A 20,770-nucleotide genomic window follows, 5' to 3' on the forward strand; every position below is an offset into this window, starting at 1 on the left:
CGTTGCCGGCATTATTTTGGCGTCGTTTCGTCATTTGGCGTGAGATGCTCACGTGCCGCGCCGTGGACCAATCGCGCGCAAGCGCGCCGGAAGAGAGCGGCTCGCGCGATATTAGCTGTCACCGTCAGCTGTCATCGCGCCGAGGACCGAGAGATCGGAATATCTGCATTGTGTAATCGATCTATATCTATGTCGTATAACGAATGACGAGTTGAGATGGGTCGGAGAGGTGCGTTATATAAAAATTAATATAATTACTATAAAAAAGTTAATATAAAAGATAAAATGCTGATCTTGAATTTAAAATACATGTTTTTTCAAAAATGATTTTATATTTACTTTTGAGGTTTTTTATTACCTATTTTTTATTTCGAGGTGCGTTATATAAAAATTAATATAATTAATATAAAAGAAATTAATATAAAAGGTAAAGTACCGATCTTGAATTTAAAATACATGTTTCTTCAAAAATGATTTTATATTTACTTTTGAGGTTTTTTATTACCTATTTTTTATTTCGAGGTGCGTTATGTAAAAATTAATATAATTAATATAAAAGAAATTAATATAAAAAAGTTAATATAAAAGGTAAAATGCCGATCTTGAATTTAAAATGTTTTTTCAAAAATGATTTTATATTTACTTTTGAGTTAAGAGTTTAACAAGGCTCTTTAATATAAATATAAATTTAAAGTGTAAGACAGGCAATAAGAGCCAAATCACGGATGACAGTGCGTTATCCCAACGAAACTAAAATTTTTTCCGTTAGAATTAATTACCTGTGCACAAGGCACCAAATTTTACTTGGTCACGGCCAAGATTTAAAATGGAATAATCTCTACAAGAGATTTAATTTCATACATCCCCTCTTCCCCCCTAAGGAAATGAATGCGAGAGAAAAATATAGATCCGAAAGTCGCTGAATCGGGAATCGAACCCGGTTCAAACTCATTTTGCACATCCTTTACTGCGATATATTTATACAGCCCTAAATTGCATGGGAAAATAAAAGGAGATTTAATTGCGCGAAAAAAACGAGATCGAAAAAATTAAAGATTATTATATTAAAAAAATTTATATGTATATCTGAAAATGCTATTATGCCTGGCAATATAAATAATAATTCATATAAAATTTATAAAATTTAATATAAATTAAAATTAAAATTAAAAAAAATATAGCATATTAAGTATAATTTATTAAATAAAATAAACTTAATAATATTATAAAATTTATATAAAAAAAAATTTATAAAAAAATGTTTTTCTCTTTTTATTTTTACTCATATATGAATTGATAATATTTGGAATATTTTTAGTTTTAATTCACAGGAGAAAGGAAATTTGTAAGAAATTAAATTAAAAATTAAAGAAAATTAAATTTAAAAAATATATATATATAATGAAAAATAAAATTCGGCTCGTGTAAAATTAAAATAAGTTATAAAATAAAAGGTCAACTTAATGAGCTAATTAATTAGGTGTTAACAATTTATTCTACGTCATGAAAATAATACAAATGATAAGTAGTAAATAATTATGGTAATTATTTTCATGACGTAGAATAAATTGTTAACACCTAATTAATTAGCTCGTTAAGTTGGCCTTTTAATTTATAACTTATTTTAAAAAATATATATCTTATATATATTTATATAAGTTATTTAAATATTTGCAGTTCTAAATCGCGTAAGAATAGAAAAAAAGATTGATTAAAAAGAAAAAAAATCGAAAATTGAAGATTTAATTAAAGATATTATATATCTTAAATTGCTATTATTTTTAATAGTATAATAAACTATTAAAAGACTATTTGTTAATACACATATTTTGTTAATTTATATAAAAAACTTCTTTTTTTATCTCTTTTCCTCTTTATCTTTTATTTCATAAGTATGTATTGATTGACGGAATCGATTAAGAGATTTAGTGACGAAGATAAAAAATTATGTGTTTTCGAATTATGTAATACAGTTATTTAAATAGTTGCAACTTTTTAAATTTTAAAAAAGAGAAGAATTAAAAAGGAAGACATCAGAACTTTTTATCGCGCGCGCGCGCGTAATTGTAAATTATTCTCTTTATCATAATATGACATTTTACATGCAAATACTTTTTTATGCGAAAATACATCGGTTTCTTTTTACATTAGACTCACAATCAGATGGTATAATTTTATATATCCATAATAGTAGATCAGACTACTTTTTACTGGCTAGTCGTCTAGGGTTTTTTTACTAGCTAGATCAGGTTCTTAACAATTTCATGATTAATCTCACACTTTTTAAAAATTGCATATTTATTTGATCGTTTCGATCAATTATTATTAAACTTAAAATTATTCGTGTAAGAAGATCCACCAAATTTAGAGTTTATTATTTAACACAAAATACAGTTTCAAATACTTGAATAATGCATATTATTAAACTTGATATTCTAGATATATAAATACATGGACATATAAATATAGGTCTTTGAAATAGTTGAATATTTTTTGTAATCAATAAGATATTTTCTTTCTTTATTTCATATAGTAATAGCAGATAAGACAAAGACAAGCTATATAAATTTAAAATTAATTATAATTTGCAAATTGAAATACATATATCTTTTAAGACAAGCTTGAATACTGAAAAAATACTTCGCATAATAAAGTTTTTTTTAATAAGTTTTTAAATATATTTGAAAAATAATTGACATCAAATTTTATTTTACTGCACAGGTACTATTTTTTTCATATACTCTTTTTTTATAATATACCTATATGGTATTTACATACATTTTTCAACTTTTATATATATATTTTTTGAAACATACAATTATACATACATATGTGTATATATATATATTTTTTTTAGACAGGTCCTAAAATAATTTGTTAAAGCAGATCACAAAGATTTATGTTGTCTTAAACGACATATATATGATTTAATCATCTGATTGCACTCTATATCACTAACTTGACAAACATGCTCGCCTGATTAGATATACATATGTTTTTTCTTCTATTAATTGTTACAAAAATTATAAATGCAAGGAAATATAGAAAATAGAATGTTTTTCATTCATAACAACAGTAATTTTACTGTGAGATTCAGTAAAGAATAAACAAAAAAATATGATTGTGTGGATAATATATATATATACATATTCTTATACAGGGTGTACTAGAAAGATGGGTACCCTTGATTAACTTGAAAAAAAAAAAGTTTTAGACAAAAGTTATATGGCTTCAAGGGGGAACTTTATCATAGTGATAAGCTACAAGTATATGCAAAAAATAATAGCTTCCATTAAAAAAATTGAAGGTGAACTTTATGTGACCTTTAAACGGCCAAGGTCAAATCTTATGTTCTCGTTCAAATTAATCCAGGATACCCATCATTCTGATATACTCTGTATACGTATATATTTTATATATTTTGTTATATATATAATGTTTATGATTTAAAATTATAAAAAATTTTTCAGGGATACCTTTTACGTAATTTTCGAGCACGTATTATCGTCATTTCTCATATTTACACTGTACATTATTTAAACAATTTTAATACTTTACACATTTTGTTAAGTATAAGACTTTTTGTGCAATTTATATTAAATTGTAACCGACTATAATGCCATCAAATAATAATATGCGATAACTCAAAAAGAAAGTTAGGCTAAGTAATGCTTTCATAGCGTACAATAAATGTATTGCCTTGTCATAAGTAAATATATTATAACTTTTCTAGAGTTAAATTAAATTAAATTACTCTCGACTATGAAATCAATTTAATGAAATATATTCATTGTCCAAAAATCTGCCAATTCAATAGGCTTCTAACATAACGTAAATAATTATTTAATAAACTTTCTTTTAGATCTTTTTAAACTGAAAATAAATTTATCTTCCAATAAAAATTTCATTAAATTTAATTACATAGTTGCATACTTTCATTTCTAAAAAAAGTATATCGAGTACTCTTTTTAGATCATAAATTTTTTAAGTTATACCGGCGGGGGAGGCATTTTAATATCCACCCCAAATATTTCACTTCCTACGCTTTTTACAAAGAGATGTTTCCTACAAAAGTTGTATGTTGCAAATTACATATTTTCTTTTAAAAACAATTATGTGTTTTCTTTATACCAATTAATTTTTTTCATTATTCTGTGCATAAAAAAATGAAGATACCGAAAACTAAAGAAGGATATTTAAAAAAGTCGATTTTCCGACTATCGATGGAACCTAAAATTCGAGTTCCATGGTTATCTATGAACCATATAAAATGTAGAAATGATGGTTAGATTGAAAATTCATCAATGTCGTCGACTTTAGTTGTCATTAGATCGATCGAATGACGCTATTTTCAATAGTTTTGATAGATTTTCAATACTTTCCCCAGGTTTCTAAGAAAAAAGGCTATCATTTTTACATCTTATATGGTTCATAGATACTCAAGGAACTCGAATTTTAGGTTCCATCGATAATCGGGAAATCAACCTTTTTTAACATCTTCCTTTTACAAGATATTTTATATTTTATGTAAAAATATTGTAAACTTCAAATCTCATAACTCAGAAAGTACTTAATAAAAAATAATTTTATTAGTGTTTTGGAAAGCTCTCGAGGTAAGAATATGTAATGAAAAATAGGGGTTTTATTTAAAAAATTCAAAGTGATTTTTGTATCCTTGATGGTGCTATTCAAGGTTATATTAATATTACTGTATTATGTTCCCCTTGAAACCCTACAACTTTTGCAGAAAACATTTTTTTTGTAAAAGGCGTAGGAAATGAAATATTTGGGGTGGGACATTAAAATGGCCTACCCGGTATAAATAAGATTTGTCTTATTCCCAAAATTTAATAAGCTAAAGCGCCTTTACTAACAATAAGTGCAGAATGCACTGTTAAGAAAAAAATTAAGTTCAAATTCAATAGGCGATCTGAAACTGGCAGATAATATACATATATACATGACATACATTATTGTGCATGATAATATATGACATGTAATTGCACCCTAAACACATTACGTTATTTCATTTTATTTTTATTTTATATAGCTTGAGCTTGAAACCGAGCAATTCGGAGAGTATTCCTGAGAGTGCCGATAGCAATACTACTTTAGTAATAGTGTACAGATACGGATTAGCTGAGAGCCCGGAGATCTTGAACGGACTCTCCAATTCCTATAAAGCATCCCATTGGATTAATTCATTTATATTAGCCATTTAAGGCTTCTGGATCATTTGTCAGATTGTGACGTCAAACGCTGAAAGTTCTTAACGTGTTTTCTCGTCTTCTCGACGTCACAATTCCAGGAACCAGGAGCCTTAATCAAGGTGTATACTCAAATCTTATAAATAAATTTCATGATTTTCCAGATACTTTTGTTCAAAATTCAAAGTAAAATAAAAGTATTAAAAAAATTTTTAAATACAATTTTAAATTAAGTTTATTTTCGTTATACATAATTTTTTAACGAAATATTTTTTCATATAATAATATACTATTATATTTTGTAATAAAATATATTTTAATATACTTTATATAAACTTAATAAATTTTATATTCTTTAAAGGTATATTTGAGAATAAAATAAAAGGAGCAATTTTTACAAAAATTATCCGAATTCGAAATAAATTCCACGAGTATTCCAGGATCTTTCAAGGTAGAAAAAATTCCCTGCGAATTTCAGGTTTTCCAGGTTTTTCTCGGGAGTATACACCCTGCTTAATCGAAAATTTGCGACGAAAATACATACCTTTATCAAGTCAGCTGCTAATTTCAATACGCTGTTCGCGACCATAAGTTCTTCCTTCTTATGCGGCTTTTGCTCAATTTGCAGGTACAAATTAATCTGAAAGATAATTGAAAATTAATAAGTGAACGTAAAAGAAAAAAAAATCTCTAAAATAAAAATGCGAGTACATAATAGTAAAACTTACTTGTTCGGTTATTAAAACTGAGAGATTTCTATACTTCTTGTTAATTTTTGTCCCTAGTGTCATAAATCGTAATATAAATATCCCAAGCGAGAAGCTCCAAAATAATGCTTCAACGTTGTATCGTGAGTGTAGGCTTTCAAGATCCTAAAAAATATATGATTTACACCGTGTTGAGAGAAAATTAAAAAAAAATGTAAAAGCAAATCTGTCAAAAAATATATATACTTACTTTAATCAATTCGAGACTTACGAATGACAGCAATAATATCGTAACGATAAATACTGCCGATACAATAACGTCTACAGATCGTTGCGGCCCCCTTCGCTATAACGTGACATTGTCAAACAATGAGTATGCAAATGTGACCATTTTTTATTTAAAGCGTTTAGTGTAGTTCTTACTTTCAGATAAGATCTAACGCTCAACCACGTTTTTATGTTGCGCACTTTGTTCAAGCGAAAATGTGGCAGATCGGATTTTTGCGCACGCCTAGACGACGTTAAGTGAGAAAATAACTTGGCGTACAAAAGTCTCTGTTTGTACGTTCGTTCCGCAACTGCGAGCAAGAAGAATAAAAAGCACGACAGCATAAGTCGCTCGAACGTCGAAATAAGCACAAGTGTTCGTTCCCTGAAAAAGAAATTTAATTATTATAATTAATAATAATGAGTTGTTGAAATAATCGACCAAAACTAGCAAATAATAAGTTTATTAAAATTCACGACAATTGTTAATAATAATTAAGATTTGATTAATAATAATATTATAATAATTTAAAGTTTTCATTCTTTAAGTAATTGTTAGGTCTACAAGGTGTCTACGCAAATTTTGTGAAAAAAATTTCCTTATCTTCCAGTTATTTTTATTCAAAACTCCATGTAAAACTAAGAAAATTTGATAGACAACTTTTTAAAGTAAATTTCGCATGTGCTTTCTAATGTTTTTTATTCATACGATTGAAAGAAAGTTATCAAAAATGCAATTTTTGCTGCATTTAATATTGTTTTATTAGTAAAATTAATTTAAACAATAATAAAATGCAATATTTCACTATATTTAAACGCTAAAGATATACGCAAAAATAAAAATAACAAAATAAAAATATAAATAATATTGATAAAAAAGAGCTATGACGAGTATAAAACGAGGATGTGATTTCGTTACTTATAATTTATTACAATAAAAATCTGAATAATATCTGGACGTTTCGACCCTTTTTTTGGGCCATCTAAAAATACAAAATAAAAAATAATTTATTATAATTAATTTAAATATTGATAAAAAAATTAAATATTATTAAAAAACTATATAAAAAGTTGAACAATTTTCTGACATAAGACTTTGACACTAACAATAAAAAGAAATTAATAAGATTTTACAGAAACTTAAATATTGCAAAAATAATCAGACAGTTTTTGAAAAAATTTGAAACTGAATAAAATTCTCCACGAGAATTTTTTAATGTTAAAAAAAACCTTGAAAATCTCTGGTTTTTCCAGAGCATAAACACCCTACCTTAGTTTTTTAATGAGACAATAATATATTTTAGTGAAATATTCCTCTTACGAGAAAGTGCTTCCAAACGCCATGCCAATTATTTTGCAGAAAATATCGGTGTAAGTTTCCAAGTTCGCTTGAGTCATGTCACTCGGCAATAGGCTGACAGACACGTTACTAATATTAATATCCGATCCCATGTGATCGCTCAATCGTTTTATCGACGGTATCAAACATAGAGCGATGCTAAGTATCAGACCGCCGTAAAAGTAATTCATGCTCTCCGGCATAGATTCGACTCTGGCGATGATCGCCGAACTGATGTCCAGCACTGACAATTCCGCTTTCTTGATGTCACGCCGCGTCCAAATCGTACACGAAACTACACACACGAAGTGTGAGTACAAATTAAAGATTACATTATTAAATCTACATATTTTTATTAGTAGGCTAAATGACACAGTTATGTGTACAGGCAATCTCACATTTTTATATCAATTGATTCTTTTCATTATTTTATGCATAAAAGTATTTAAGTAAGATCGTCGAAAAATGAATATTTACGAAATATTTTATAGATTATGCAAAATTATGTCAAATTTAAATATAAAATATCTCCTAAACTACAGGGTTTGTCCGGAAAGTAATGCGTCGCATTTTTTTGTGACGCGACTATACATCGCAGAGCGATGGGACCGGTTGGGGAGGAAGGGGGGTACCCTTAGCTTTCCAACGGTAGGTCGCTCAATTGTTTCCATGCGCTTGGAGGGTTAGGACGGCTTATTCTGTGAACCTCTGCTTAGTGGTCGCGTCGAACTTGTGATGGAGAGAACGATAGAGCAACGCTATGCGATAAAGTTTTGCGTGAAGCTGGACAAGACGCCGCTGGAAACTTTTGAAATGCTCAAGAAAGTTTTCGGGGACGATTGCCTTTCCAAATCGCAGTCAAACAGATGGCACAAGATGTTTAGAGAAGGTCGGAAGGAGGTCGCCGACGAGGCCCGCGCAGGACGCCCGTCAACATCGCGAACGGACGACAATGTGACTCGTGTGCGCCAATTATTGAATTCAGACCGTCGAATGAATGTTCGCTTAATGTCGGAATTATTGAACTTGCCGAAAACGATTGTTCACGAGATTGCTATTCATTTTTTGGCCATCTTGCTCTTAAAACGTTTTATGTCGAAGATGTGAGGAATCGTTTTAAATTGAAAAATGGTGGTTTATTTAAAAAACAAATGACCTTCAAATGATCTTGAAAAGCGCCCTTTTCAAGGTCATTCGTTCTTTTTAATGAAGCCACTATATTTTTTTTATATAAAACGAAAAAATAATTTTTGGGGAGATGATCGATTAAAATAAAACATCCTACATATATATGCAATTTGTTTCTCATTACTAACCACGATCAGACGATGTGCAGGTAGAATTGAGTAATATCGAAGGCGGCAACTCGAACTCCCAGGAGACAGGGTGCTCCACAAATTCTCCATAATTAAGATTGGTCTCGCTGGCCAAATCAGATTCCCCGAGTTCTGAACTGCAATAATTTCGTTTCAGAACCTATATAATCCATCGAAAAGAAAAAGAACTATATAACTCGTTGAGCAAATATATTTAGGTCTCACACCTGTAACTACAATCGTCGCTATTGGTCGTCACTCCCATATATTCTGTAGCTGAAGTTGTTGCCTCTGTGAGATGATGCGTCGTAGCTTCCTCGCATTCGCCCTCCTCTTCGCTCTCACACTGCTGCCGCGCCTCTCTCGAGCCCAATATTTTTGATGGCGCATTTTTCTCCTTAATATAAAATTAATAATATTAGCAGAATCAGCAAATCAATACCGAGATCTGTATAAAATCTAAAATCAGGGTTGGGTAATAACTAGTTAATTAGTTAAAAATTATTAACTTTTAACTTAGCTTAGTTAATTTAAAATGTATTAATTTTCAACTAGTTATTTTTGACCATAAACTTATATTAATTTTTTTCAAAGTTGAATTTTTTTTATCTCTGAATACCAGTATTTTTTTATAAGTTATAAACGTATTATTTTTAAATTAAGTATTATTAATTCTTATATTCATTTAATTATTAAAAAATATATTTCTATATAAAAATCAAAATATATTTCTTTGCTATTTGTTATTATACATTTTAAAAGAATTAACAACCAAAATTCTAATTTAATATAAATAATGTTTTTTAAAATTAACTTTTGATTTAACTCCAATTAATTTAACTTTAATGGAGTTAATTGTTCATGCAAACTTTTAACTTAACTAAATTAATTTATAAAAATAAAAAAAATCATTAACTTACCCAACCCTGCCAATAAAAAAATATATACATATATTTAAAATTGGCCTATTTAAGAATTAAGTGCGATTGTAAAAAAAAATATAACGTCCTTAAAATTTATATCTAAAAAAAATATATATATATAGAAACATAGACTACCTCAATACTGTTGTGAATTTTGCTCTTATTATCCGTAAAATTGTCATCATTTTTTAATGGGTCGGGTGCTGCGTGGAAATTGGAAAACGATGATTTAGCTATTACTCCATTTTTTACCTTTCCAACAAAGATTAAAGCGTGTTAGCGGTTCGAAATGCAACTAAATAAAAAAACAAATGAAAAGACTTCTCATACAATATATATATTGTATATGAAATCCTAAAAAAAATCGAAAGCAAAGCACTAAATGTAACTTTTAAATTTTCAAACAAGTCATGCATTTTTATATTTTGTTGTGCATCACCATGAATTTAAAATAGCAGGGTGTCTACTCAAATTTTGTAAAAAGATTCTTCGAGAATTCCTTGATCTTCCTGATATTTTCGTTAAAATTTCAGATAAAATCAGAAAATTTGTAGATGCAGCTTTTTAATAATTCCTTTATTGTATACGCTTTTTAATATTTTCTATTCATATGATTAAAAAGTTATCAATTTATCAAGAGTGTAGTTTTTTTAGCATTTATATTGTGTATTAATTTATTAAATTAATTTCGTTTATACTTAAAAAATATTAATTTATTTAAATTAATTATTTATTAAATTATTATGTAGTTAATTATTATAAGAAATAATTTATTTAAATGTTACCTATTAAAAAATTGAACAATTTTTTATGAATTTTACATAAGATCTTGATACTAAAAATAGACTATCAATAAAGAAAAATTATATAAAATTTTAATAAAAACTTAAATATTGCAAAGATATGTTAGACATATATTTTTTAAGTGCTAAATAAAAGTAAAATGATCAAAAAAGGCAATTTAAAAAAAATTTTCTAAATCCTAATTAAATTCCATGAGAATTCCCTGATTTTCAAGATAAAATAAAATTCCCTCAGAATACCAGGTTTTCAAGATTCTTCCCAGGAGTGTACACCCTGAACAATTAAACCTTTATAATATTAATTTTGCAAAATATTAATTACTTGCTTACAAATTATTTTGCAAGTGTGTACTTGTAAATCAAACCTGAGCATTTTGGTGGACTTGCTGGAACCTGTTGACTAGGACTGTCTTCCGACCAGGATAATGTGTGATCTTTAGTTTGTTGCACCACTCCTTGCCTTGCTAATCTATTTCCTTGCACTTTGTCATTGTCACTAGAAACATTACCATTTAAACTCTCAAAGCCATCATCGTCCTGATGCACATTTGCCACATGTTCCTCTGGCGTATCATCTATTGCAGAGATAGAGAAATTCAGAGTCTCAAAATTACGAATTTGCAGGAAATAAATAGTAATATTTCTACCTGGCTGTTCATAGTTAGCTGAGCTTTCACTCGGAGGATTAGAATTTTCTCCAGTTGTGCTTATCGCTTCTTTGTCAAATGCTACTTGAACATTTGCTGATTCCTATTATGGTAAAGAGAAAAAATATATATATGTGTATGTGTATACATTTTTCAAAATATCACAAATTTGAATCAATTAGTACTCACTTGAATCTGATTAATGGAATAATTTGAAGAATTTTGGATCACCACTTTTTTAGCAAATCTTACTGCGGTGAATACTTCTTCACTTCCCGTACTTGCCTTTTCAGAGGCAATGTCTTGAGAAGATTTTGAGTCTTTGTGTATACCTTGAATAAAAATTTATCACATTTTAATACACAATAAAAGTAAATTTTTTTTGTACCAGTGTATTTATATACATACGTAAATTTTGTCTATGTCTGGACTTTCCGTTTCTGCATCTGACATGTCGAGAGCGTCTGGTTATTCGTTGTCTGGCTTGATTACACAGCATAGTAGGTCCTGAATGTGTCGACACAATATGGGAATGAACGATACAGAGAATAAACATCATAACGACAGGCACTAATACCTCTGACATTGTTACAATCTGTAAACAAATGTAATAATCAAGACGAATAGTGATGCTATAAGCTCTTATATGCAACAACTTCTTTTCGTACTTCTGCCTCACTTTCCCTGCTTGTGTAAACGTAATATATGAAGAGATTGACAGCTTGCAAGCTATATAGTAACAAGAAAAACATAAAGATGCGATAACTGGTTTGCTGTATCCACCACTTTTTGTACAACGGAAGGAATAGGAGTCGCTGAAATGCTAGACAAGCTACTGTCGACAGGCCGTGCTTTGGTTTGGCTTTTGGAAATGAAGATCCTATATACATTGATATTAAAGATGAATATACGAGAAAAATGCTAAAGTAATATTCCATATGTATACACATAGTTGTTAATATCTATATAGCATACCGCGAACAAGATCGACATCGATTAATTCTGTTTTAAGTTTTGCTGTTCTCATTGGAATATGTGTAAGTCCATCGAGAATATGTTGCTCTATCGTTCTCTCCCACTGCTGCTTATCATATGTGCCAATCTTTTTCTGATACCTGGAACAATTAATTTTTTTATTTATATTACTTGGACATTTTATATTGTCATTCAAGTAGCAAACTGATGTCATTAAATGTCAAAATGACATAGCTTGCTATCTAGGTATTATATATTCTCTCCAAAGATATCATTTTGACTTAATACTAATTTTTAATATTAAATCAATTTAATATCAATTTTTAAAAAATATTCCCAACTTGGTGCAGAATTTAAAGAAATGCCAAATTAAATTAATTCGATGACAATTGAACTTTCTTACCAATGCACCAATTCGTTGAGTCCCATATTCATTATTGCAGTAATTGATAATTTTGATTTAATATTAATTTTTTTTTAAATATTCCCAATTTGATGCAGAACTCAAAGAAATGTCAAATTAAATAAATAAATCAATTCGATGACAATTGAAATTTCTTACCAATGTACCATATCATTGAATCCCATATACATTATTGCAATAATTGATAATAATATTCGTTGGCTTCAACAAAGATATAATAATGAAAGAGCGGAATGTAAATTTCAGCAAAACTTTTACGCGGAATTGGAGTAAAATATTATGTCGTATAAACAATCGGAGCGCTATGTATGTTATATCATCGTATCTCGACGATATATGCAAATGCCAGGCTAAATTTCGGACTTTATTCGCAGCACTCCAAGTTATTTCCAACAATTTTGCATCGTCAGCATCAGTCACCGTCGAAAGGAAGCGAACTGGTTAGAGATGTGATATGTGATATCGCGAGATTTGACGAAAGAACACGAAACTCGACGCACAAACAAAGCTCAATTCATAGGTCTAAAGTGGACGGAGAGTTCATCGCTCGATTTGAGAGTCGAAGAAAAAAATGACGACGATCTCTGTTTGTGCGATTTTCTTCGGAAAATTGCGGCAACAAACTTCAGGTGGCAGCACTGGCGACCAATGATATATTGCTTCTCTCTTGAAACAATTTTATATTATGTTTCAATAATTTATTTTTAATTGTTATATTTAATTTTTGTATATATATTTAATTATAAATATCATAACATTATTATTATATTTAATTTTTAATTGTTTTATATCACCATTTAATATAGTAATATTATATATATTTAATAATTAATTTAGTAATGAATATCTTCAATATATATATTATTTATATATTTAATATATTATATATGTAAATTGTGAATATATTATATCTATATTGAAAATATATTAAAGATATAAATATATTATATATAATATAATATATAATACATAATATAATATAATAATAATATAAAAATAATATAATATAATATATAATACATAATATAATATAATAATAATATAAAAATAATATAATATAATATATAATACATAATATAATATAATAATAATATAAGAAATAATATAATATAATATAATATATAATTATAATATAATTTATATTTTCTTATCAGCTAGTAATCGCATTCAGTAAAGAAAATTCCTAGATAGCAAATGATTGTGATTGGTCAAAATTCGCTGACCTTGAAAGTGGGAACCAATCATATTCGATTATTACGTAGTGATTTTCTTCGCTGAAGGCGGCCATTTTTTTAAACATCGATTTAACGTGATTTCAATTGATCAATTGTGTGAATGTGAAGAAATATGATTTATGAGTGTATTTTGAAAAAAAAGCGATGCATATCCATGAGAAAATCAATCGAACTAAAACATCATTATATATGCTGGATCCATGATTTTACATTATTTACATAATATCTTAAAATTTAAAAAATGGAGGTTACTGTTGATCGTCGTCATTTGTATCCTTGTTTTAAAGATAAATATTATTATACAAAGCTTGTATCCTTCTGTAACAGAGTTGACAGAAGGACACAAGTGTCCGGTATGCTATGGAACTTCAGCGTGTCATGATATTCACAGGATCAATCTCTCCTGGCAAGATGCTAACGCAATAATTTCTCATTTGTTTGACGTTAAAAATGTATTCTTTGCCACATACAATCAAAGCAAGGTGGTACTAAAGAAATTGGCACAATCCTGGGAATTGGAAGCACTTGACATTGCATTTTGTCGGAGACTCCAGCTGGAGTATCCTTGTTCAGATGTATCATTGGACAAATACACAGCAGATTTTTCTGATTACATCAAGGAGACTCTTACCTCTGACTTTCTCAACGATGACTCCAGTCGTTTGAGACTTTGTCCAACGATACAGCATTTCGATGATTTGTTTCATAATGTTCATCTTAACAATAAACATATCGATCGCACACAATATTTGATTAATCTCTGGACATTGGTTTCTTTAAATCCAGAACCATTAATTCTTCAGGTAAATAGTAAAAGGAAACTATATGATTATATCTTATAGACAATCTTGAATCGACAATTGGATTTAATTATATATATTTTAAATTAAGAAATTAATAAACTAATAATAAATCAAATAAAATTATCTTGGTATTTTGTTTAGATATTGTCTGCAGAAAATGGGTGGCCAGTGCCAAGATATTTTGGAGCATGTGGACGAATTATTATCGAGGAATATGTTGGATTACCACTTTCCAATTATTATGACAAATCTTGGATTCAAAGGGCGAGAATAGCATCAAGTCTTTTAAATGCCGCCCACCTGTTTACCTTCAAAAGCGAGAAATTCGGTTTTTATTTGACAGATGTGTCGGCTGATAATATTGCTGTTGATTATAAAAATATAGCAAAATTTATCGATTTGGAAAATATCATTGTTGTTAATAAAAATATTTCTCAAGAAGGTAGAATAAAAAAATGAGTAAACTAAAATAATTTATAAGAACTCTGAATAAGTTAAATTAAATATTCAAGGGCTATAATAAGGGAAATTTGTTCAAAAACATATTTGTGTAATATTATTTTGTAGATATACCAAAAGAATGGTATAAATTGCAAAGGAACATGATGCATTTTGACTGTTCTAATTGTTTCGCATTTTCCGCCGAAGATATCTGCAATCATCATCTAAGCGATCATAATTATTATGCAATCTGTCAGGTAATTGTTCCGTTTTATTATGCAATTGTAAAACTAGATATTTTTTGTATCTTTTTATACATGTATACATTATATAAATAACTATAAATATATATATATATATATATATATATATATATTTAATACATTTATATATTATTTGATATAATATTATTTAATATATTTTGTATATATATATATATATATATATATATATATTTATTTAATATTATAATTATATATGTATAAATGTCATATTAAAGCAGAAAATTTTTAATTGCAGCTTCTGTTAGATTCCACGAATGAAAATTCATTTCCTAATGGATTTCTTCATGATATACCTGTTAATATTAAACAGCAATATCCAAATATTGAGTATTTGTTACAGCAATGTGCTATTCCTAATTCTACCGATTCTAGAATATCTTTCGGCGAGCGACTCAAAGCATTATTGGATACAATTTTGGAAGAAATGTCTCGTGAAATAAAATAGCTAAAGCAATATTAATTTGAATCTTATTTACAATAAGATTTTTATTTTAATTTCTTTTTGCTATATTCTTTGAAAATATTTTTTTCTATGTTCCCAAAAATTATTCAAATTTTTTTTCTGTACCCTTCAAAGAATATTTAATAATTTTTTTTATATGAATTATTAATTTTTAATATTGTATCAGAGTTTTTTATAAAATATTTTTATAACAAAATTTTATAAAATAAAATTGTAAATAAAATGATTAAACTAAAGCTTTAGATGGCTAAATCTAATTATTCTTTTTATTACCTTCATTTCTATCTTGATGTATTAATGATATTTATAAGAAATTAATGATAATTTTGATGCATCTGAATATATTTCAATAAATATAAAGTAAGAATACAGTAAAAATGTTTGTACATATGTATCTATATAGTTGTTTCCCGTTTACATCAAAACTTAAATAAATCTCACTTCTTTCTTCAACATTCATATTAAAGAACAGACAGAAGTGAGATTTATCCAAGTTTTTATGTAAATGGAAAGCAACTAATAATATTATACATTGTTAACAATAAAAAATATTTTATACTATATAATAATCTAGGTACTTTAGTTGGCTTTAGGCGACTTATATCTAATCTAATACTAATAGCGAATTCGATTGAACGAATTAGAGTACATATTGATGCATTATAAAAATTATTACACACAATTTACAATGACAAATAATGAAATAAAATAATTAATATCGAGAGCTAATATTATTATTTTTCATGAAATAATATAATGATAATAATAACTCGTACAATTATCTTATTAGTTTTTTCATTACTTATCCTTTTAAAATTGTGTGCAATAACCTTTAATATGCAACAATGCACATTAGTGCATTTCAACCAAATATATTCGCTATTATATATTATCGTCAACATTTTACAGTCTTCTTATATATCAGATGTTAATATGAAATAATTGTTTAATGTTTAAAATAGTGAAAAACTATAAAACATGATTGGCTTACTCCGATCAATATATGAGTATAATATTTCAAATAAGTAGCGTTAAAAGTTATTTGACACAAATATATCCATGGCAGGATCCAAAACAGCTGAATTAAGTTAAAACTCTGCAAATAATTAAGAATTGATTACATTTTATCATGAGTGCAATTGCGAATTATTTTCTATAAAACAATTCAACAGAGAAAAATGATTAATAAATTAATTAGTTGTCAAATCATTTCACGACCTTTATTTCCTTTAAAGCAATCTAGTTTGTTGTACCTTCCAGTGGATCTTTTAATTTTTTAACTTCATTTTTTAACGAGGCGATTTTTTCTTCCAACTTCTGAATCTTATTGTTTTTGTCGCGAATATCATTTCTCAGTGTCACAACGGTATCTTGTAATTCAGTTATCAATGTCGTATCCTCGTCAGTTTTTAAACTCTGCAAAAGTTTTTTTGTACATGGTCGTTTCTCAGGATCATCTTGCACCATTTGTGCAACTATGTGTGCCTAAATAAAAGCAACATAAATATAATATAAAATGCAAGTGTAATATAAATTTTAATATTCAATATATTTAAGAATTACCAATTTAAATCGCTCTGTGGTAAAACAGGATGGTATGTTGCCATACTTGAAAGAACTAAGTATATCGTTCAATTCCATTTGAGTTGTTGATGGAATCAAAAGCTCGATGAGGACTATTCCTACACTATAAATATCGCTCTACAAATATAAAAACATTTATATTATAATACTGCTTTTATATTCATTCAAAGTTTTTTTCTTTATTCTCATTTACCTTGGGATCACATTTTCCCTGTAATTGTTCCGGGGCTGCATATAAATAAGTACCACAAGCAGGATGTTTTTTTCCTTGTAGATTTAGTGGGCAAGCTAAACCAAAATCACCCAATTGAATTTGAAGTTGTCCCGATGTAGAGATGAATATATTACTTGGCTGTAAGACAAATATATTCTATTTATATTTATATTTAATATATTATTATATACATTATATATTATATATTAATATATTATATATATAATATTATACTTATTATATATATTATATTATATATTAATATATTCAATTTGTAAGAGAGAGAAAATACTATTAATACTATCAATTAACATTAATTAAAATAAACATATTACCTTTATATCATGATGTACAACGCGTTGGGAGTGCATATAGTCAATTCCACAGAGAATTTGTTGCAATATTGCTCTAATCATTGGTTCAGGTGTTTTATTTATTCTACCATGCATCCACTGTTCGAGGGTTTGTTCACACAAGGACATTTGTATGTATAAAATCATGATCTGACGATTCCATATAAAATAACACGAGAAATATTAAAATCTATGTGCGTGAATATACATATATTTTTGTTAAAAAATAATATAATGTTATAATTTTATTGATTCTCTTTTTGTATCATCTACTTACTTCAGTACTATTAAAACCATACGGACAAACTTCGTGTCTAATAGATTCCTCATGCAAATTATTAGTATTTAAAAAATCTTCCATTGTTTCATTTGATTTTTTACTATTCTTACTATTCCTGAACGATACTATGTCTGAAATGGATTCTTCAATATGTTTCGATGTACCAATTTCTTCGATTGACTGTTCTCCTATAATGTATAATTAATGAGAATTTAGTTTTTTTCTCAAATCTTTCATTGACATTTTAATTAATTAAAAAATTAGCACTTTTATCGTTACTTTTCTATTTTTCTTTTTGTATACATACCAGCTGCATAACTTGATGTTACATTTTGCAGATGGCACGAATTATTTTCATTGCTGTATGACTCTTCGGTAGACTGTAAATTGTCTGATTTGAACTCCTCTCCATCATCTGAGCTCTGAAATGACTTATAATCTGGCGAGGAAATAAATGACCTAGTTTCAATCCAAGCTGCTTTGTAGGCAACAATATTTGCATGATTTAATTTAGCCAATGTCTTTACTTCGTTTAGATATTGCTTTATAGTCTGTGCGTGATTCGATGTTACGCATATCTTTTTAATTGCATAATGTATACCATCGAGACAATGCTGTGCTTTATAAACTTCGCCAAACGCTCCTTCAGCGATAAAATCAATTTCAAGAAATTCACGTTGATAACGAGACTCTTCAAAGACACTGCATACAAAAATAATATTAATGTTGCGTTACAAAAAAATACACACACACACACACATATATATATGTATATATATTATAAAATTTGAAATTATACATACGTAGGTATATGTATAGGACTTTCATTCCCATTTGCACAATGTGCAATGTTTATCAACTGGAAGAAAGCCTGTTGATACTTTTTCTTCAGCCTTTCAAATTCCACATCATCATAGGAAGTAGTAATTATTTGCAATTTATGCAACTGATAACAGATATCTGTTAAAGTATTAAAATATTATTTTTTATAAATAGTAATGTAATTTTTTTTTAATAGAAATATTTCTGTATATGAAATTTGAAAAAATAGATTTTATATTAATTACCATGATATAACTTTTTTCTACGTTCTTTATCCTTTTCTAATACATTACATATCTGTTCTATGAGAGATTTGATTATGATATTATTAGGAACAACTACTTGTGTACTCCCATTTGTTGAATTTTCAATATTATCATCTTGACAAATGGTTGAGCTTGTGCTATTACCTATTCCCATACAAAATTAAGATTTTTAAATTTCTATTTTTTCCATCACAATCTTTATCATAAAAATAATAAAAATTTTATTTGAATTAGAAGAATAAAAGAGGAATATGACTCGTGTATTGTAAAACAAAATAATTAATACTTCTATAATTAAACGAGCAATTACTATTAAATAAATATTTTTATTTAAAGCATTTTTGTTTAATTGGCCCCTAGTAATTCCTCATTTAATTATAATCTAGAAGTATCAATTAATTTATTTTATTTGCAATTTTTTATAATATTTCTAACGCACAATGTATGATAAAAATATACCAAAAATATGTATTAGAAAGTCATTAAAAAATTTCTCTTTTCATATTCAAATAAAAATTATTACCAAAAATTTCATTACATTGAGAATAATATCCTTTTTTCCTTTTGTTAAAATATATTTCTATACCTTCTAAGAAATAAAAATATTCTAAAATAAATTATTCGAATAGTAACAATCAATTTTTTTATCTGATACTTTGCAAGTGTTTTGAAAAATAACAAACAACAAAAATAAAAACGCAATACGTAATCTGTAATAAATATTACGTATGTAAGGTACTACCTTGAGCGAATGTGGTTACGGTCGTCAGCGTATTCCAAATATGATTCGTTTGTTCCGATTTTTCTGCCATATTTTTTCCGCAAAAATCAAATTCCACCTCCTGCTAAATTCGAGATCGTCGAGAGCCGGCAGTGACTTATTACGCAGGTTCCTTCTTCGACTGCGAACAAATCGGAATGCAAACACGTACCGTGCATGTTCACCGACTGCCTTACCTAACTTAACCTTCCTCGGGCAAGTTTGGACGGACGATAATCGAGATCCGCGAACATCGGTGCAAAGCAACGCGCGGTTTTGCGCATTTTGACGTTTCTCGTACAGACACGTGCTGGACGACTTCGAATATTCGCGAACATTCCGAAATCTTCCTCCGTTAAACGCTAGGGATCTGACGTTTGACAGAAGGGGTTTTCGCGCACGCGCGTGAAGGTTGAACGCGATAAGCATGAAGTTAAGCTCGGATCAAAGGGTCGGCGTTTTTAAGTATATGCGGTCTGAAGTTTGACATTTTTATAAGCAGTTCCTATTCAATCAATAAAAATATCTAAAATTATTTCTGTCTTGATTAGTCAAATTTCAATTTTTAATCTCTAATCTTATTCTTCGCAATTAATGCGTAGTCTGATATATAAAAAAATTTAGAAAAATGTATATTTGTAACTTATTATTTTTGTT

General features: G+C 27.9%; 3 protein-coding genes and 1 long non-coding RNA gene across 7 annotated transcripts; 2 read left to right on the plus strand and 2 right to left on the minus strand.

Moving 5' to 3' along the window:
* Positions 1 to 2,037: 2,037 nt before the first annotated feature.
* Positions 2,038 to 13,222, minus strand: phtf (putative homeodomain transcription factor). The gene is made up of 16 exons (XM_085488105.1): positions 12,747 to 13,222; positions 12,185 to 12,324; positions 11,878 to 12,089; positions 11,618 to 11,804; positions 11,399 to 11,541; positions 11,210 to 11,312; positions 10,928 to 11,137; positions 9,895 to 9,962; positions 9,064 to 9,233; positions 8,837 to 8,973; positions 7,503 to 7,815; positions 6,338 to 6,566; positions 6,165 to 6,260; positions 5,936 to 6,079; positions 5,752 to 5,847; positions 2,038 to 5,176 (listed from the first exon to the last, which is right to left on the minus strand). The coding sequence occupies exons 1-16, from the start codon at positions 12,776 to 12,778 to the stop codon at positions 5,027 to 5,029; spliced, it is 2,430 nt and encodes an 809-aa protein (XP_085344231.1). The 5' UTR covers positions 12,779 to 13,222; the 3' UTR covers positions 2,038 to 5,026.
* LOC146724926 (uncharacterized) lies at positions 6,331 to 13,397 on the plus strand. Its single transcript, XR_014925967.1, has 3 exons — positions 6,331 to 7,552; positions 7,726 to 7,830; positions 12,983 to 13,397. It is a non-coding gene; the product is annotated as an uncharacterized LOC146724926 (long non-coding RNA).
* A 346-nt stretch (positions 13,398 to 13,743) lies between these two features.
* Positions 13,744 to 16,070, plus strand: LOC146724927 (divergent protein kinase domain 2A). The gene is made up of 4 exons (XM_085488127.1): positions 13,744 to 14,646; positions 14,788 to 15,088; positions 15,214 to 15,344; positions 15,607 to 16,070. The coding sequence occupies exons 1-4, from the start codon at positions 14,044 to 14,046 to the stop codon at positions 15,814 to 15,816; spliced, it is 1,245 nt and encodes a 414-aa protein (XP_085344253.1). The 5' UTR covers positions 13,744 to 14,043; the 3' UTR covers positions 15,817 to 16,070.
* An 85-nt stretch (positions 16,071 to 16,155) lies between these two features.
* LOC146724928 (eukaryotic translation initiation factor 2-alpha kinase 1) lies at positions 16,156 to 20,505 on the minus strand. Of its 4 annotated transcripts, XM_085488117.1 has the most exons (11): positions 20,311 to 20,505; positions 20,096 to 20,255; positions 19,333 to 19,497; positions 19,069 to 19,225; positions 18,573 to 18,967; positions 18,263 to 18,453; positions 17,968 to 18,135; positions 17,612 to 17,770; positions 17,398 to 17,535; positions 17,053 to 17,319; positions 16,156 to 16,930 (listed from the first exon to the last, which is right to left on the minus strand). In XM_085488117.1, exons 2-10 carry the CDS (start codon positions 20,163 to 20,165, stop codon positions 17,074 to 17,076), a joined length of 1,689 nt encoding a protein of 562 aa, XP_085344243.1. In that variant the 5' UTR covers positions 20,166 to 20,255; positions 20,311 to 20,505; the 3' UTR covers positions 16,156 to 16,930; positions 17,053 to 17,073. The 4 variants fall into 4 exon arrangements, with proteins under 4 accessions (XP_085344243.1, XP_085344245.1, XP_085344239.1 ...); XM_085488119.1 differs by having other exon boundaries at positions 17,088 to 17,319; positions 20,096 to 20,505; XM_085488113.1 differs by having other exon boundaries at positions 20,096 to 20,505.
* Positions 20,506 to 20,770: the final 265 nt, after the last annotated feature.

Source organism: Nylanderia fulva, unplaced genomic scaffold, assembly GCF_048542155.1.
Source record: "Nylanderia fulva isolate GAGA-0341 unplaced genomic scaffold, ASM4854215v1 Scaffold110, whole genome shotgun sequence".
NCBI lineage: Eukaryota > Metazoa > Arthropoda > Insecta > Hymenoptera > Formicidae > Nylanderia > Nylanderia fulva.

Bases quoted from the DNA above. Each gene is read 5' to 3' on its own strand.
- phtf (XM_085488105.1), bottom strand. From the start codon at position 12,778: ATGTATATGGGATTCAATGATATGGTACATTG. The intron at 6,261-6,337 runs GTAAGAACTACA...GTCACGTTATAG, and splicing joins GCGTTAGATCTTATCTGAAA to CGAAGGGGGCCGCAACGATC. The intron at 5,177-5,751 runs GTATGTATTTTC...GATGCTTTATAG, and splicing joins TAGCAGCTGACTTGATAAAG to GAATTGGAGAGTCCGTTCAA.
- LOC146724927 (XM_085488127.1), top strand. From the start codon at position 14,044: ATGATTTTACATTATTTACATAATATCTTAAAATTTAAAAAATGGAGG. The intron at 14,647-14,787 runs GTAAATAGTAAA...TATTTTGTTTAG, and splicing joins CAGAACCATTAATTCTTCAG to ATATTGTCTGCAGAAAATGG. The intron at 15,345-15,606 runs GTAATTGTTCCG...TTTTAATTGCAG, and splicing joins ATTATTATGCAATCTGTCAG to CTTCTGTTAGATTCCACGAA.
- LOC146724928 (XM_085488117.1), bottom strand. From the start codon at position 20,165: ATGGCAGAAAAATCGGAACAAACGAATCATATTTGGAATACGCTGACG. The intron at 18,136-18,262 runs GTAAGTAGATGA...TGGAATCGTCAG, and splicing joins ATGGTTTTAATAGTACTGAA to ATCATGATTTTATACATACA. The intron at 17,536-17,611 runs GTAAATGAGAAT...TTATATTTGTAG, and splicing joins AGGGAAAATGTGATCCCAAG to AGCGATATTTATAGTGTAGG.